At 58.2% G+C, this 16,589-nt stretch overlaps 2 protein-coding genes across 3 annotated transcripts; one reads left to right on the forward strand and one right to left on the reverse strand.

Annotated features, from left to right (window-relative positions):
* The first annotated feature begins 30 nt into the window (after positions 1-30).
* SOX13 (SRY-box transcription factor 13) lies at positions 31-8,349 on the forward strand. Of its 2 annotated transcripts, none has more exons than XM_010724231.3 (13): positions 31-1,185; positions 1,821-1,926; positions 2,069-2,155; positions 2,439-2,611; positions 3,207-3,275; positions 3,381-3,495; positions 3,572-3,654; positions 3,758-3,917; positions 4,141-4,250; positions 4,323-4,419; positions 4,503-4,646; positions 6,586-6,802; positions 6,894-8,349. In XM_010724231.3, exons 1-13 carry the CDS (start codon positions 985-987, stop codon positions 7,168-7,170), a joined length of 1,839 nt encoding a protein of 612 aa, XP_010722533.1. In that variant the 5' UTR covers positions 31-984; the 3' UTR covers positions 7,171-8,349. The 2 variants fall into 2 exon arrangements, with proteins under 2 accessions (XP_010722533.1, XP_010722534.1); XM_010724232.3 differs by having other exon boundaries at positions 3,384-3,495.
* Positions 8,350-8,834: 485 nt separating this feature from the next.
* Positions 8,835-16,583, reverse strand: ETNK2 (ethanolamine kinase 2). Its single transcript, XM_010724229.2, has 8 exons — positions 16,381-16,583; positions 13,111-13,370; positions 12,544-12,681; positions 11,405-11,547; positions 11,235-11,318; positions 10,696-10,871; positions 10,039-10,112; positions 8,835-9,922 (listed from the first exon to the last, which is right to left on the reverse strand). The coding sequence occupies exons 1-8, from the start codon at positions 16,570-16,572 to the stop codon at positions 9,850-9,852; spliced, it is 1,140 nt and encodes a 379-aa protein (XP_010722531.1). The 5' UTR covers positions 16,573-16,583; the 3' UTR covers positions 8,835-9,849.
* Between the last annotated feature and the right edge of the window lie 6 nt (positions 16,584-16,589).

Here is a 16,589-nt window from a genome sequence, read left to right on the forward strand (position 1 = left end):
AGCGGGCGGTGCTGCAGGATGCGGGCAGATACCGTGCAGGGCTGGAGCTGGGAGGAAGCCCAGAGCCCGGAGAGCACCGTGGGTTTGTTCAGAGAAGGGCAGGGAACTGAGATTAAAAAAAGCCCTGCTAAGATCAGAAACTCTGGCGCGCACAGTGCCCCATTGTTGAGCTGTCACACTTCCCTTTACTTTATTGCTTTTGTCCAACACCCTATTGTTCCACTTCCTTTTGTCCCCTATTCAGAGCCCTGGCTTTTCATTACCCAGCCGGCCTTGTTGTTTTCGTTTCTTTTGTTTGAAGTTCCTGAGAGGAAGGTTTTATTTTCAGCAGTTTGATTAATTCGCAGCTTGAGCCGGGCTTTGTTTGTTGTGTCACCGCTGCCCCAATGGTGCAACCCGGTCCTGTCCTGGGGGCCCCCGGATGGTGGGGTGCAGGCAGGACCCCCTGATGGGTGCAGGGCTGGGGGGTCCCTGCTGGAGGGTGCACACCGTGGCCCCTGTGCCCTTCATCCCGGTATAAATCCCATCCCTGATGGTCTCCTTCCCCCATTATTCCTCCCTGAAAGGTGAGGAGGGGGCATTTGGTGCTGTTGTTGCTGTGCATTGTGAGGGCTGGTGGTCCGGGGTGGGGGGGAAATCCCTGCTGGGAGTTTGCAGTGGATGCAGTGGGATCCCAGCTTGTCCCATTTGGGGGGACACACACAAACTGTGCCGAGCTGGGGCTGTGTGGGGGACGTGGCTGTGGCACATTGCTTAGGGCACATCCCATGGGAAAAAAAACTGGTTCTGGTCATGCTTGGTGTCCCACTGGATGCCCTTAGGACATTTCTGAACCTCATGGTGTTGATCATGGAGAGCCCTTAGGGCACCCAGAGCTATGCTTCACCACCAGCACAGGGCAAGGCTGGGCAAAGCGGTGCCCTTGGTGTGTGGGGGGGAGGAAAGACCCCCATCTCTCTGCTAACAGCCCCGCTGTTCTGCAGGATGTCCATGAGGAGCCCCGTTTCTCCCCACCTGGAGCTCGATGGGGCGGGCAGCATGGTGAACTGCAGCATCAAGACGGAGGAGAAGAAGGAGAGTGGCTACGAGAGCCCACCAGGGGCTGCTCCCAGCACTGAGCCCCATCCCAACGACCCCCCGGGACCACCAGCAAGAGAGGGCACGGACCCCCAGGCATTGCCACAGGTGGGTCCCATCACTGTGACCGCCTCTGCTCCTGGCCTTGACCGAGCCCTGGTTCCACTGGGTTGGCAGTGCACTGCATCCCACCCCAGGCAGACAGAGGTTGTCGTTTCCCTGAGCTTTTATTCCTCATCCTGAGGAAATGAAGCTGAAACCTGAGGTTCCCCTCAGGCTTTTTGGCTGCTGTCAGTGCTCTCGGGTCAGCCCTGGGATTTGCTTTTGGCGTTCAGCTCTCCAGGGCCACCTGCAGACATCTTCCACTGTCCCCACATGCGGGACAGGGGCCACACTGTTATTTTCCCGTTTTAATTGCTCTCGAGCTTCCTCTCTCTCTGCTCAATATTCTCAGTCCCTGGGCTTGGAGAAGCAGGGCACTCCAAAGAAATAACAGCAACCTCCTGCAAAGCAGGGCTTGGTCATTGAGATGCTTTCAAGCTGGGGAAGTGCTGCAGGAGCGCGTGGTCCAGGATGTCACTGAGCACCCATCAGCTCCAAACATCCCATCAGTTCCAAGCGTCCCATTTGCTCCGAGCACCCCATCAACTCTGAGCACCCCATCAGCTTGGTGTCTCCTGCTTGGAGACATGTAGATGTCCCTGTCCATGGGTTCTCCACCGAGTGATGCTCTGTGTGTGCAGGAGTCCTGCTCACCCGCTGGTGATGCGTTGGAGCCGCGGTGCTCAGCCTTCGAGCCAGCTGTTGGCAGCCAGGAGAAGCTGGACTTCAACAGAAACTTAAAAGAGGGTAAGAAAGGTTTCTGGGACCTCTCTATTTTTGGAAAGATTTGGGATTGGAAGAGCCACGGTGCAGAGCTTCAGGCTGTGCTCACCTGGCTCTCCTCTCCCCACTCTGCTCTGCTGACTGCGGTGCCTGCTGATGGTCACAGTGATGCCAACCATTGAGAAATTACTCTCCAGTGACTGGAAGGAGAGGCTGCTGGGCCGAAACGCTGCTGAGACCAAAGAAGTGAAGGGTGAGGTCCTTTCTGTGCCATCTCGGTGCTCTGTGCCCCCCTCAGGTGCCCGCATGGCTTTGTGTTCCCCCATCAATAGGAGGGGAGGTGTGTCTGCAGTGTCGTGTTTTGTGGAGATTCATAGTTTTTTACCCCAAATACTCATTACCCAAAACTGGGCGTTCCTGATAAAACCTTGCTCTGATGGCACAGAGGGATTTTTGAACGCCTCTCTGACCACAGCCCCCACCCGTGGTGGTGATGCTGCTCCCCAAGCCCCCAACTTTGCTTCTTCCCTATGCAGGAACCCAGGAGAGCCTGGCAGAGAAAGAGCTCCAGCTGCTCGTCATGATCAACCAGCTGTCCACGTTGCGGGATCAGCTCCTGACAGCCCACTCGGAGCAAAAGAACATGGCTGCAATGCTCTTTGAGAAGCAGCAGCAGCAGATGGAGCTGGCGCGGCAGCAGCAGGAACAGGTGGGCTCCCAGGAGACCTGTGTCCCTTCAGGGGTCACTTTGGTACCTTCTGACTACAGAGGCAGGACCAGAGGGACAAGGTCCAGGGTACAGAACCCCTCTAGAAGTGGAGAGGAAGAAGCTCTTTGGTATCTGCCCAGAAACCATCCCTGTTTCTGTGCTCATCCCAAGACTTCCCATCCTGCTGCTTGTTATGGGGTGGCTCAGGGTCAAAGCTCTCCATCCCTTATCTACATGTTGAGGATGAATCATAGGAAGTCCTTAATGTGCCCCTTCCTGACTGCCCTCTCCTTTGCTCTTTGAGCATTGATTTCTTCCTCTTATCCCTAATAGTGTTAAGTGTGGGGATGGCATCAGGGTGTGGGTGACCCAGCGGTGCCAAGTGCAGGGATGGCATCTCTGGCACACGGTGTATGGGTGATGGTCCCTCCTGGTGCATTTCTCTCCCTGTGGCCCTTGAGACATCTCCTGTGCCAACCACAGGAGTCCACCATGCCCTTGGGAACATCCCTTTTGGATTTGGGCAGCTCGTGCCCCACGGGGGCTCAGGAGCCCCTGTTCCCATTGCTCAGCCCCTCTGCCTCCTTTCTTCCAGATTGCGAAGCAGCAGCAGCAGCTCATCCAGCAGCAGCACAAAATCAACCTGCTGCAGCAACAGATCCAGGTAAAGGTGGGGAACACCCCTGTACCCACCCGCAGAGCCAGACAGTGGGGACACCGCCCAGCTACGCCATCCCACAACCATTATCCGTGGTGCTCTTTCCTCCAGCAGGTCAACATGCCCTACGTCATGATCCCTGCCTTCACCCCCAGCCATCAGCCCCTTCCCGTGACTCAGGACCCCCAGATAGCTCTGCCCATCCAGCCCATCCCCTGCAAGCCAGGTGAGCCGTGTCCCCAGGGCGCAGGGATGCCTGCGGGATGCCCTTCATCCCCCAACACTTCCTCTGTTCCCTGCAGTGGATTACCCCGTGCAGCTGCTGCACAGCCCTCCTCCTCCCACGCTAAAGAGACCCAGCGGCTCTGGCCACCTCCAGATGCAGGTATGGCCCCAAAGTGCCTCTACAGCCCCAGAGCTCCCACCGTCCCCCTGCACCTGGTTGTGCCAGGGGCTGTACATCACACCCTGCCTTCCCTCTGCCCCAGGAGACCTCGCAGCCGCTGAACTTGACGGCCAAACCCAAAGGCTCCGAGCTCCCCAGTGCCTCCAGCTCACCCAGTTTGAAGATGAGCAGCTGCCAGTCCCTCACACCGAGCCATGGGGCTGTGCGAGACCTGCAGAACAGCCCGTCCAACCTGCCCTTGGGTGGGTTCCCATCACCTCCACCCATGGAGGGTCCTAAAACCTCCCCACAACACCTCCCAGAGGCAGCAGACAGCTCTGCTCCTTGGAATCCCACCTTCTTGGGGTGCTCTGGGTGCACCATGCCGCCCCACAGGGCCACGCAGCCCCATTTTTTGTTGGCTTGGGGATAGGCATTATGGGATTTCGGGGTGCTGACGGGTGCCCCGGCCTGGTTTCCCACCAGGATTCTTGGGCGAGGGCGATGCCATCACCAAAGCCATCCAGGATGCACGGCAGCTGCTGCACGGCCACAGCGGTGCCATGGAGGGAGCGCTGAGCCACCCTTACCGCAAGGTGAGCCCAGACTGATCCCCCCCACCCCTCCATCACTGCACCCCACGATGACTCCATCCACTCTTCCTGCAGGACCACGTTGGCATCGATGCTTCCCCTGTGAAGGAGCGGATGGAGGAGGCACCCACACACCGCCTGGATGAGTCTCTGCTGAGCTGTGAGATGGATGGTATGGGGACGGTGGGTGCCGTGGGGCAGAGCCACGTTGCTCCTTCCTCCTGCTCTGACCCAGCCTTTGGGTTCCTCTCGTAGGAACGCGGCATTTCCCCGAGTCCAGGAACAACAACCACATCAAACGGCCCATGAACGCCTTCATGGTGTGGGCGAAAGATGAGAGGAGGAAGATTTTGCAGGCGTTCCCAGATATGCACAACTCCAGCATCAGCAAGATCCTGGGTGAGTGCTTTGCATCCACCCTGCGTCACCGTGTCTGGGTGGGGGATCCCAACTGTGGTGTGGGATGGAAAGGAGAAGGAAACCCTTCTCTGCACATCCCACAGCACTGGGGGGCCATGATATCAAATTGACAAAGGTGTGCAAAGAGGAACCAGAGGCTGAGGCAGCAGCAGGAGCACAGCGCATGCTCAGGGTGAGGGTGGACCTGGACCCACTGCTGGGTTCCTTGGTTCTGCTCTGAGCAGCAGGTCATGGGCATCCTTTGGGGCAAGGATCTTTAGGGCAAATGCCCCCCTATGCCAAGTTCCAGAGCCCAGCACTGTTTCATTGCTATCCTCCACCAAGTGCAGCTCTTTACTTGCCACCCCTTTACCCCCACCGATGCTCCCTGCACCCCATGCTGCTGTATCCCCAGCTGGACAATTTTGCACCATCCCCAGTTACCTGGCAGCATCCTCCAGCCCTGTCCCCCAGCCCCCCACCTGCTGTCACCCCAGCCCTGGGGCAGCCTGTTTCACCCCGGCTATTAAAAGTAATCGGTGTGGTCTCCCAGTAGCCCATCTGAAGGCTCACACACTTCGCTCCGCCGCTGCCTCGTTTTAGCAGCTCCGCTCGTTAAAAAAGAACCGAAACAACCTCTGGGCTTCTCCCTTTGAAAGAGCACGCAGGCAGGATCTGCTCGCAACCGCTGGGGGTCGGAGGGGGGTCTGGCAGTAGACGTGTGTGGTGTTCTGGTTGCTGTCACATTCAATCTCCGTGGCTTTAAATAGCTGGCGCAGTTCTGCATGGGGAGCCGGAGCTGCTCGCTGTTCACTGGGGCAAATTTAACCTGCAGCCGAGCGGGCTGGGACTGGTGCTCACTTGAGGCTGGGAGTTTTGGTTGCTGTGTGCTCTCCTGTGTGGCTGCTGCTGAGACTGTGGGGCTCAGGCAGCACGAGGGGCTGAGCAGGGGGACGATGTGGGGTGTGTGTGGCTCCGTGCCTCGATTTACCCAGAGTACCCAACTGGTGGTGCAGGGGAAGGAGATGAGCTCTAGGGGATGGAGACCCGAGGGAGGGTTTAGGGAATGGGGGATGGGGACTCTGGAAGTCTGAGGCCATAAGCACTGCTAGCATCATCATCAGATGAGGATGCTCAAGGCTCTCTTGTTGGTTCTGAGCATCTCTAAGGGTGAAGATCCCACGCTCCTCATGGACCTTCTCCCAGGGCTGCCCCACTCCCAGCAGGATGAATTGTTTCCTCATGCTCAGCTGTAATTTGCCTTTCACCTGCTGCCTCTTGTCCTTCAAGGTCCACCGGTGAGGAGAGCTGGGCTCACTCTTCCCCATGTGCCCTTTAAGCAGTGGAAGCTGCATTTAAAGCCCCTGCTTTCTCTTGGACTGAGCCATTCCAGATTCACCCCGTGGTGCAATCATGCGATCCCTCCAGCATCACCATCACACCCCAGACCCGGACATGGGTCTGGCTGTAGCCCCCAATCCCATCCCTCCCCTCCCCTGTCAGCAGCCTTGTGCTGGGCTCCCCTTTCCCCTCCTGCCTTGGGTGCAGGTGGTGACAATGCAGGTCAGCCTCTGGAGAATCCAAGTCACACACCAGGACAGCCTATTGCAGCCACAGCAGCCATTTGGAGAGGTACCCCAGGAGGTCAGTGCTGGGGACAATGCATGGCAGGGATCCCAGGGGTGCCACCAACCCCAATCCTGGCTCCTATCTCACTTAAGGGCCCCACAGTCGGGGGATATGTCCCACTGCTGCACATTCAAGTGTAGTGTGTGCATAGGGCGGCATGTGAACACTCCTAGAACCACCGAATGGCTTGGCTTAGAAGGAACCTTAAAGATCATCTAAATCCTTGCCATGGGGTCGTGCACACGGATCTGCATGGGGAAGCTGCAGTGTGGCAGTGGCTAAGCACACCCTGTGGCTCCTCTGTGCCCAGGTTCCCGCTGGAAGTCGATGACAAACCAGGAGAAGCAGCCCTACTACGAGGAACAAGCCCGGCTGAGCCGGCAGCACTTGGAAAAATATCCCGACTATAAGTACAAACCCCGACCCAAACGCACGTGCATCGTGGAGGGGAAACGGCTGCGCGTGGGGGAGTACAAAGCGCTGATGAGGAACCGGCGGCAGGATGCCCGGCAGGGCTATTTGATAGGGTAACACAGAGGGATGCCCTGGGGGCAGCGAGGGGCTCGCCCCGCTCCCGTCCCGCTGATGGCATCCCCCTCCCTCCCCCTTATCCCGCAGTCCCCAAGGCAGCCAGCTGCCCCCCGGCTCCTCGGATGTGCTGTACCCTCGGCCGGTGGGCATGCAGCTGCCGTCCCCGCTGATGGAGCATTACCTGCCCCGTGGTGTGGACCCCAGCATGCCCGTCATCGTCAGCGCTCGTAGCCTGAAGGAAGGTGACGGCGGAGGGGACGATGGGCACTCGGTGGCGGATGGTGAGATGTATCGCTACAGCGAGGAGGAGGACTCGGAGGGAGAGGAGAAGAGCGATGGAGAGCTGGTGGTGCTGACAGACTGAAGGGACGGGCGGGGGGCAGCGGGGCTGGCTGGCACCAGGCGCCGGTGGCCCCCGATGCGGTGCAGGCAAAGAGCCAGCAGCTGCAAGGATGAGATGAGCAGCGGTGGGTGATGGTGGGGGTTTGGGTACAGCCGTTGCAGCTGTAGGGAATGGGGCTCCGCAACATGGCTGAGAGCTGATGGCTCAGGAACCCCGCAGCCCCCAGTAAGGACCTGAGCAGAATGGGACACGGGAAACCTCCAGCCCTCTATTCCCTATCTGTGCCACCTACCAACGCCTGGCCACGAGGTCACCCATAAGCTCTGCTCAGCGCAGCCCTCCCCACCCTACAGCAGTTCCCCGTTCCAGCCTGCCAGTGAATTCCCATGGAGCCTTTTTTAGCTCTTGCCTGACCCGAGTGCGAGCTGAGGGCACTGAGGAGCCCTTTATGCTCCCGACGCTCTGTCCCACTTTGTAAATAAAGCGGGTGCTGTTCCCTGGCTGTGCCCCAGCCCTCGGGCAGCTCCGGTGCACAGCACTGCTCTGGGTCCACGCATCCCCAGGTGCCTCCTTTGCACCGCAGCTCTGCGAGCGCAGGCTTCACCCCATGCATCATGGAAACAGCAGAAAGGGGGGGAAGGGAGGGGTGGGGGGGAGAGGAAAAAATAGCAGCGATTTAAAGGGAAAAAAAAAAAAGACAAAAACAATAATACCTGGCTCTGCTCAGCACCCGTGCACCCAGCGCAGGGTTTGCATGCGGGTGCAGCACTGGCTGTGCATGCAGCACTGGGAGCAGCACGGAGCTCCTGCACCGCCGTGTGGCAGCAGCCAGGCACAGCCCTGCTGCGTGCATCACACCTCTGCTAGGGGCTGCAGCAGCACTGCTGCTCCCTCGCACTCCAGGGCCACAGCAGCCGGTGGGGGTCCTTTCTTTTTACCCACCCCCTTCTCCCTTCCCCTTTTCTCAGTGCTTTATTTATTCCCCCCATGGCACAGCTCAGGCTGGGGGCTGGATGCGGCCGCGCGCACCGAAGGGGCAGCTCTTCCTCTCTCTCTCTCTTTTTTTTTTTTTTTAAAGACTGTAAATATAGATAGAGCTTTATTTTGTTAATAAGACGAGTAACTTAACCTGTATATTTCACATACTTGTTTACAAACTGCCCTCCCCACCCCTTGGCACAATAAAGATGATGTTTTGGAGCTGAGCTCAGGGCTGGGTCTGGCCAACCCAAGGGCTTGGGATCCAGGCTTCCAGTGTAGAGATCTGGGGGCTTCTTTCCCCCTTCCCACCCCTCTTCCTGCTCCCTACGATGCTTTCCCTGTACTGTTCCACTGCTCTTTCCCTTGCCCTCCCCTCCCTTCTTACCTGTCTCATCCCCACATTTGGGTCTCAGCCTCCTCTGCCCGCTGCCTCCTGCAGCCAAATGCTGCACACTGCCCTGCCTGGAGCAGGGACACTGCTCTGCCAGGGGGGAACAGCAGCAGCAAACCCTGTGATGAGAGGCCCTCTCAGCTCCTGCACCAGCCCAAGTCCTGAACCAGGCACCACAGATCCATTGGCCCCCGATTTCCAGCTACCAGCAGCTTTTATTTTGCACCAAAACAAACACCAGATGCAACAAAAGTCACGGGTTTTTGCTGGGTTAGGTTCCTGTGCCCTGGCAGAGGGGGGCAGACGCTTTGTCCCTTGGCATCTGCCAAGTAGCCAAGGCAAGTGACCGTGTCCCCCAGCCCCCACCTGCTGCACCACCACTGTCATGAGCTGGGCAGTGCTCAGTGGGGTGGGCTCATCCTTGCAGAGGGGACAACAGCCAAATGCCAGCTGAGGACAAAGCTGTGCCCACTTCTAAGGCCAGCTCGGCTCCATCCACCTCCTGCCAGGGTATCTCATGTGGGCCCCCAGAGCTGCACCGGTGGGGGGAAGAGTGCAGGGATGGGGCAGCCACACTCCATACCTGTGGCTGCACTGAGCCCCCCATTACTGGGGGATATGGGAGGTGACAGGGCTGGGAGCCCCTCTGCTGCGCTGTGGGATGCTGCAAGTGAAACTGGTGGGGCTGTGGGGAGGTGCAGCCCCAGGTTGAGCACAGAGCAGTGCTTGAAGCACTGCTGAGGATGCTGCTTTCGCTGCCTTGCAGTGCCATGGCTCAGCCTGGAGCTGGATGGCAGCAGCACCCATCCCACTTGGAAAAGATTCCCCAGCTCTGGGGTGAACACAAACCTATGGAGGGTGGTTTGGAGGGGCGAGAGCGCTGAGCAGGCAGGGCAGAGAGAACAGAGGGAACAGTGAAGCCAATAGGCACAGTGTGAGCACGGGGCAGCTAAAGCAACCCAGCAGTGCTCAGTGCTGAATGGATGGATCAGGGGGGTCCCATTTCCTCCCAATGCCAGGCCCAGCAGCAGCAATGCCAGCAGGACACGGGGCTGCCACGCAGCAGGGTTGAGCCAGGCTCGCTGTAAGGCGGTGGTGAGATGTCCTTGTGTAGGCAGGGACCCCTCCGTGGTCCTCTCGAGCATCTCACGGTCCAGTCTTGGGTATGTCCAGGGTCTCCTTTAATCGGTGGCTGGGGTAAAGCTCCTCTTCCCCCTTCCCACCATCGGGACCTGCCCTCACCCCTGGGCGGGGAGGGGGCGAGGGAGGTGCCGGGGCTGTGGATGCAGCAGGGACAAAATAACTCAGGGTCCCAAGGGCCAGGGCTGCTATTTGGAGATCTGCAGGGCTGTGACCACCGGCTTCATCTTGAAGTACTGCCTAAACCTTAGCTTTGCATATCTGCCAAAAGAGGGATGGACATGAGACACGCAACCAGCCAGGGTTTTGGGATCCATCCAGTATTGAGCACTTGGACATTGGTCTCCTCAGCTCTGCAGAGCTCAGCACGGACTCACCTTAAGAAGTTAAAGTCTATGGTAGAGTATTTATCCTGGATCAGGCCCCAGCATGCCCAGAGGAAATGGGATGCCTGCAACAGACAGAACAGGGATCAGAAGCAGCACAGCCCAGGTGTGGATTTCTATAAGCTCCTAAGGTGGATGGCAGCCCAGGTGAGGAAGGATGCTGAGCAGCAGCGCAGAGTGCTCAGGGTACAGCTCTGCTGCTGGAAATCCCTCCTGACCCCACAACCAACATGAGATTTGGCCATGCTGGGACAGGTCCCTGCTGCAGCAAACAGCTCTGCTGGAAGGCGTGAGGGCAGAGCACAGACGTCCCAGCACACAGCTCCCTGCCTCAGTTCAAAGGGCTGCAATTCAGCTGTCAGATACAGGCAGCTCCTGCTTCAGCCTCTCTGCAAATCCTTTTTGTAAATGTTCTTGGCAAAAGCAAGCTGCTCAGGTTGCCAACTGGGACTCTGCAATCCCAGTGTCCTCACCCAGCACTATCTCTGACCTTGCCCTGGAGCTCAGCACCTCCGAGCACAGCCAGGCTCTGTGGGGCGGCCACCAGCCCTCACCCCAGCAGCACCTGAACCCTGCGATTGAAAAGGAGAACACAGGGACCAAGTCATAAAACCATGACATCAGCTCCTTCCCACCTCCAGCACTCACCAAAGAAAACTTGTTCACTTGCACATAGAGAGCCTCCAGCTCCTTCTCGGACACGGTGACCCCATTGCCTCCCTGGGCCCCTTGGGTGAGCTGCTTGTAGGCTTGCAGGTAGGAGTGCAGCCACTGCAGCTGGGTCTCCTTGCTGGGGTACAGGCGGTAGTCCACCTCCTTCACACCTGCAAGAGGAGAGGGGCTATAGGTGGCCACAGGGTGGTTCTTTCAGGGCACACTGATGTGGCCGAGGTGTTCTCCCCATGTGAGTGAAACGACTGCAGCTCTGGGCTTGCACAGAGTGTTCAGCCTTCTGATTTGAGGCACCCACGTGGTTAACAGAGCTAAGTTCTTGCAGGCATCACACCTCAACCAGTGGATCAGGGCAAGCAGAGATGCTGCTTTGCACATCACCCAAGGAACTGCGTCCATTTCCCATCGTGGCTCAAGAGATGCAGCTCCTCCTTCATTCCTCGAGGATGGGGAGATAGTGGGGAGTTGCCCCAACCCAGGGGGAGCTTCAGAGCCACGGATAGGAGCCAGCTCACCTGCAAACTCATTGAAGTGGTTCCCAATGTCAAAAGCCTGGTAGTTGTACCCAGTGTATTCGTAGTCGATGAAACGGACACGCTCTGCAAAGCAAAGCAATGGGTTGGGGCTGGAGCCATCAGCACCAGGGAGGGAGGAACAAAGCGGCCCCTCTGCTGCTCCCACTGACCTTGAGATCTGTTGTAGATAATGTTCTTGCAGAGGAGGTCATTGTGGCACAGCACGATGGGGGAGCCCAGCTGTGAGAGTGTGTCCTTCATCCAGGCCAGCTCATGTTCCAGCATCTCCAGGCTGGGCATGTCCTGGTGGAGGCTGGGGAAGGGGAAGGGGAAGAATCACTTCTGCTCATGGGGACCTCCATAGGGGCATAGGGGAAGCGTTGCCCCCACTTCCCTCTGTGCATGTTATAAATTAGTTCGTTAGTGACACAGAGCAGTTATTGGTACGGAAGCTCAGCTCGGGTACTTGGTGCATCCTCCGTGGTCCCCAGGGCACCTGGCACGGCCTCAGCCATTCCCTTCATCTCTAAGACCGACCCAAAGGTGATGGGAATTTTCTGAATCCTCCAGGCCCCACACTCAGTAACCTCTGCAGCTGTTCCAAGAATGGAGCACGTTAATAATTAGCACATTGGCTGCATGTAAGGTGCAGAGTTGGGTAAAGCACTGGGAACAGCCCTCCGTCCCATCCCAGGGACGGGGTTAATTATTTGCCTGATTTGGGGTTCATTCACCTCCTCCACCTCTGGGGGCTGCCTGCACCCTTCCACAGAGCTGATGTGCCCTCACTCACCTGACACGAACCCGGGCTCCCAGCATGGCATTGCCCTCCCAGCAATTGGATGAAGCGCTTTGAAACGGGGCTGGGCTGCCAGCATCCCTTCCAGCAGTGCTAGCAGAACCCTGCTGCTCAGACCCTACTGTAAGAAGGGCTTTGGGCTCCATCTTTTTTCTAACGATGGCATAAAACACGGGTGAGATTCACAGGGAGGAGGAGGGTTATCACAGCACATGGGTGTCTGTGACTCAGGTCAGATGCTGCCATAGCACAGAGCTCCTCTTGCAGCGAGCAGCTGGAGGTGCCTCCATCCCATGAGCCCCCCAAGCTCTCGGGTTTGTCCACAACCTTGTTCATGGAGGAACCACAAGCCACAGGTGGCCAGCGCTCCCCAAGCCCCTGCTCACAAAGCCCAGACTCCAGCAGAGGCTTTACCTGGAGACCCACGTCCCATAGGAGGAAGACCTACAGATGGGTGGGCAGTGGGTGCCCAAGCCAGAGCCTGGCTCTTTGGGATCCCTCTGCCTTTACCTGGGGTTGGGTACCTTTGGGCTGAGGTCCATCTTCACGAGGGTGAGGTATTTGTGCAGCTTCTGCCAGAGGATGGGCTTGGGGAGGCTGCCGTTGGCGTGGATGGTGTGCACCCTGGCCATCTCCTGGGCCACCAGCCTGGAAGTGAGCAGAGGTGTGATTAAGAGTCTGAGCTGGGGAATGGAGCTGGCTCAACAGAGATGCCCCAAAACACACACACAGCCCAGCCAACTCCCTGTTTCATGCAAGTCCTGAGCCTCTGAAGGATCTCAAACGCCCATCTGGGGCAGCATTCACCTTTCCAAGGTGAGCTCAGACAGAAGCCACGATCCTCATGCATTCTCCTTTCACAAAAAGCTTTAAAATCACAGCTGCTGACTTGGCCCCACCTGGGTGCACAGCACTGGGAATTCGGACCCCATCACCACCCAGGTTTGAGCAAGGGAAGGATAGGACTGGAGCACCTGGGTGCCAGTTTTGGAGCAGGAAGAGAACTGAAAATATGGTCCCACTTCACCCTGCTTCCTCCCTGACCCCATATGACCCAGCACTGGGGGTCCCACACACCTGAAGATGCGGGGGTCCCGCACGTGGTCGGGCCCCAGGGCGATGCCGGGCAGGAACTCATAGCAGAGCCCATTCTGGAAGGCGCAGTAGAGGTCAGGGGCACAGCCATGGGCATGCAGCACCTGGAAGTTCCTCAGCTCCGTCTCCCGGTCCACGAAGAGCTCCGTCTTTCTGCCATAGACACGGACCAGCACTGCATCTGCCATGTCCTCGTCCGTGTAGCAGGCCACCAGCTTGTTGGTGATGCCATCGGTGAAGAGCTGCAGGGGAGAAGGGGCGGCAGAGCGATGCCCGCACGTCCCTGCCGTGCGGGGTGGGCACTGGGAACCCCCTTCCTCATGGCACAGATACAGCAGTGGGAGTTACAGGCAGTGGGGAAAGGGGAACACGCAGCAGTAGGATAGCAGGAAAAGCTCCTGTGGGAGGTGGCACGAGATTGCACGGGGTCAGGCACAACCTGCATGGGCATAAGGCTTCAGCTGCACCAAACTGTGAGTGTTTCTGGGGGGAAACCCACTGCTGTTTTTCACCTTGGTGCTCAGGGGCAGTAAGATGTGCTGCAAGCACACCCGGCATCTCAGCGACCCTGGGAACCGGTCCCAAAAAAACCTTTTTGGCAGAAACCACCAATGGCACAGCAAACAAGGCTGAGCAAACACCACCACCCCATCTCCTCCTCCTGACCCTCCCCGCGGGGCCACGAGTCGCTGATAGGCAGGGACGTCTCTGCTGGGGACGTCTCTTGTCATTGCTCTGATGGTTCCTCACAGATGGAAAGAGAGTTTTGTTCTCCCGGAGCCCCGATTTGGCCGCCTGCCCGCGCACATGCGGGCCCCGTTCCTCCCGCGCCGGGGTCCTCACCCTGTCCTGGGCTGCAGCACGGAGCAGCCGCCATCTCCACGGGTATTACGAGGGGTTTGGGTTCCCATCACAAAGGCAGGATGCTCAGCCACAGAGGGGAAGCATCCCCGGTGTGTTCTCCCTTTATCTCCTCGCTGTTTGGCGAGACGGAGCCGGTGCGATGCTGGGAGGGTGCGTGGTAGGGAGCAGCGATGCTCGGGGGTGGGACAGCTAATTTTAGATGGCTCACTCGGCAACTCACGCTCCTATGTGGGGTGCCTATATATAGGGCTTCCCTATGCAGCCTGCCGAGGGAAACTCTGCACTGGAATTACACAGCCAGGCGTAACGGGCTGCGGTGTCCATCATCCTCACACCCCGCAGCTGGGCAGGGTGATGCTGCAAGCAACCAAGCTGCAATTCCTACCCGGCCAATCTGTGTTCCCACCATGATTTCAGCTCTCCTTACCCTGCCAGGCTCCAGAAATGCAGCACGCAGCAGATGCTGCAGCGCTGTGCTGACGTCTGCCAGCTGCACGTGCACATCTACAGGTGAGCAGCTCCTCCTCGAGGTGCTCAGCGCTGCCTCCGTGCCAGGTCCATGCACTGCCTTGTTTTGCTGCCTCATGGCCCCATCAGCCCTTTTCAGTGGATTTAATGGGATTACAGAGCCTTATCCCCTTTGAATTCCAGGCCATTGATTTTGGAGACTTGCACACATGTGGCTCGGCAGCAACCTGCATGCCCATGCATGGTGTGTGTGTAAGGGGAAAGCAGGTGTGAGTGCACCAGGAGCTGTGCAGCAGCCCCAAGCCTTGTGCAAAGATACCGAAGAGGTGCAGCTCTGTGCCTGCTTGCTCCCTCCTGCAGCCCTGTGTCCCCATGCCCACGCTGGCTCTCCTTGAGCACCAAGCACATCACAGCAGCGCTGGCCCTTATTGCAGCAGAGCACCTTGCTGCCAAAGTTAGGCTAAAACAAATCCTAGGAGGGACAGCAGAGCCCTCTGCCATGCCTGTATCCTTTCAGTGTTGCTGTTTCCCTTCGAAGGTATTTATGCTGGTTGAGTCACTGTGACACCACACCAGCATGGAGATACGCTGCCCAGGAAGCAGAACCAAAAGGATGAGGAGCAGCACAACCTACAGTGCATGGGGCTGAGGAGCCTGGCAGTTGGATGAGGCCGAGCACCCGACCTCCTTGTTTTCTGCACCCTGTCCCAAGTGCCGGGAGGGTTTTCTATGCTGCAGGCACAGCCTGGTACAGTCCCTGCAGGCAGCTGTGCCCCAACACTGCACACCGAGGCGGTGTGAACCAGGCACTGCTCCAGTCTGCAGAGGGAAGCTAACAGGAACGCTAATAGGAACCAGCTGAGAACAACGCACCGCTCCAATCCTCTCCCAATACCTCTTGCAGAGAGAAATGCAACCAGAGGATTTCCCCTTAATGTCTCCTAAGTATTCTTTTATTCTTTTTTTTTTGGTCTTTTCTAAATTAAAAACATTCACAGCACACACAAGCTGCTGCTGAACGCAAACTCCTCTCCATTCCTGGGCAGAACCTGGCCGCCACAAAGCTGTGGTCCTGCTCCCTCCAGGCTCCCCGTAAGCACCACAGAGCTGTGCGAGGTGCTGCACAGCGCCTGGGACATTTCCTGCCCTCCCAACTATGCAGCCTGAGGAACTCGAACTCCAAGCTTCCTGTCCCTTACCATCTGCCCTTTCGTATGCATTTTCCTGCAGCTTCTTGGATTTAATTACACTTGGCTATTAATACATTTTTAATGGCACTCCAGGCACACAGGAAGCGTGTGCCTTCAGAGGACATGCATGCACACGTACGCGTGGTTGAGTGCATCCAGCTCTGCTGCCTGCCTGCTCCATGCCCATCCCAAGACATCCCATGGCACTGCAGCCCCCAGCAGCCTCCTTTCTGCACCCCACACCTGGGCAGAGGCTTGGAGGAGAAGGACAGGTGCTGCTGAGTCCCAGGAACTGCTGTGCCAGCTTGGGACAGGTGAGCCTTGCTCTATGCAGGATGTCAGCACCCATCTCAACTTGCTCTGTGCAAAGGAACCGACCTGGTAAAAGTGCAAGCCTGCTGCTAAGCCACATGAGCCCTGCAGCTGTGACGTGTGGTGTCCGGTGGCACTGCCATGCAGTGCAGCACCTGTGGGGTAATGCCGGGGGGTTGACAGCACGACCCCAACCTGCAGCCCCGAGAGACCTTCTGCATCCACAGTCCCCATTCCGTGGCTCCCCACGGTGTCCCCAAAGCCTGTGTGTGTGTGGGGGGGGGCTCGGCGTGCAAGAGCCTTGCACACCTGCTCAGCCCCTGAGAGAACGGGGCACCGATGTGTCGTACCCCCCACGTCAGGCCCTACAGCATCCTACAGCCCCCCTCACGGGACCCCCTCCGTGCACCCCCCGTACCTTGGTCTTCACCCTGGCCGGCTCCCAGCTGGGTCTCAGCTCCCGCATCAGCCGCAGCGCTCCGGGCAGCACGTCTCCTTCATCCACGAACACACCGAGCTGAAGCACGCCGGGAACCCCACGACTTCCACCTCCACCGCCTCCCCGTTCCGTATCCCAGCAATCCGGGCAGCGGCCGGGCGGTACGGCCATCCCCGGCTCCGAACGCC

The sequence above is a fragment of the Meleagris gallopavo genome, chromosome 28 (assembly GCF_000146605.3).
Source record: "Meleagris gallopavo isolate NT-WF06-2002-E0010 breed Aviagen turkey brand Nicholas breeding stock chromosome 28, Turkey_5.1, whole genome shotgun sequence".
NCBI classification, from domain to species: Eukaryota; Metazoa; Chordata; class Aves; order Galliformes; family Phasianidae; genus Meleagris; species Meleagris gallopavo.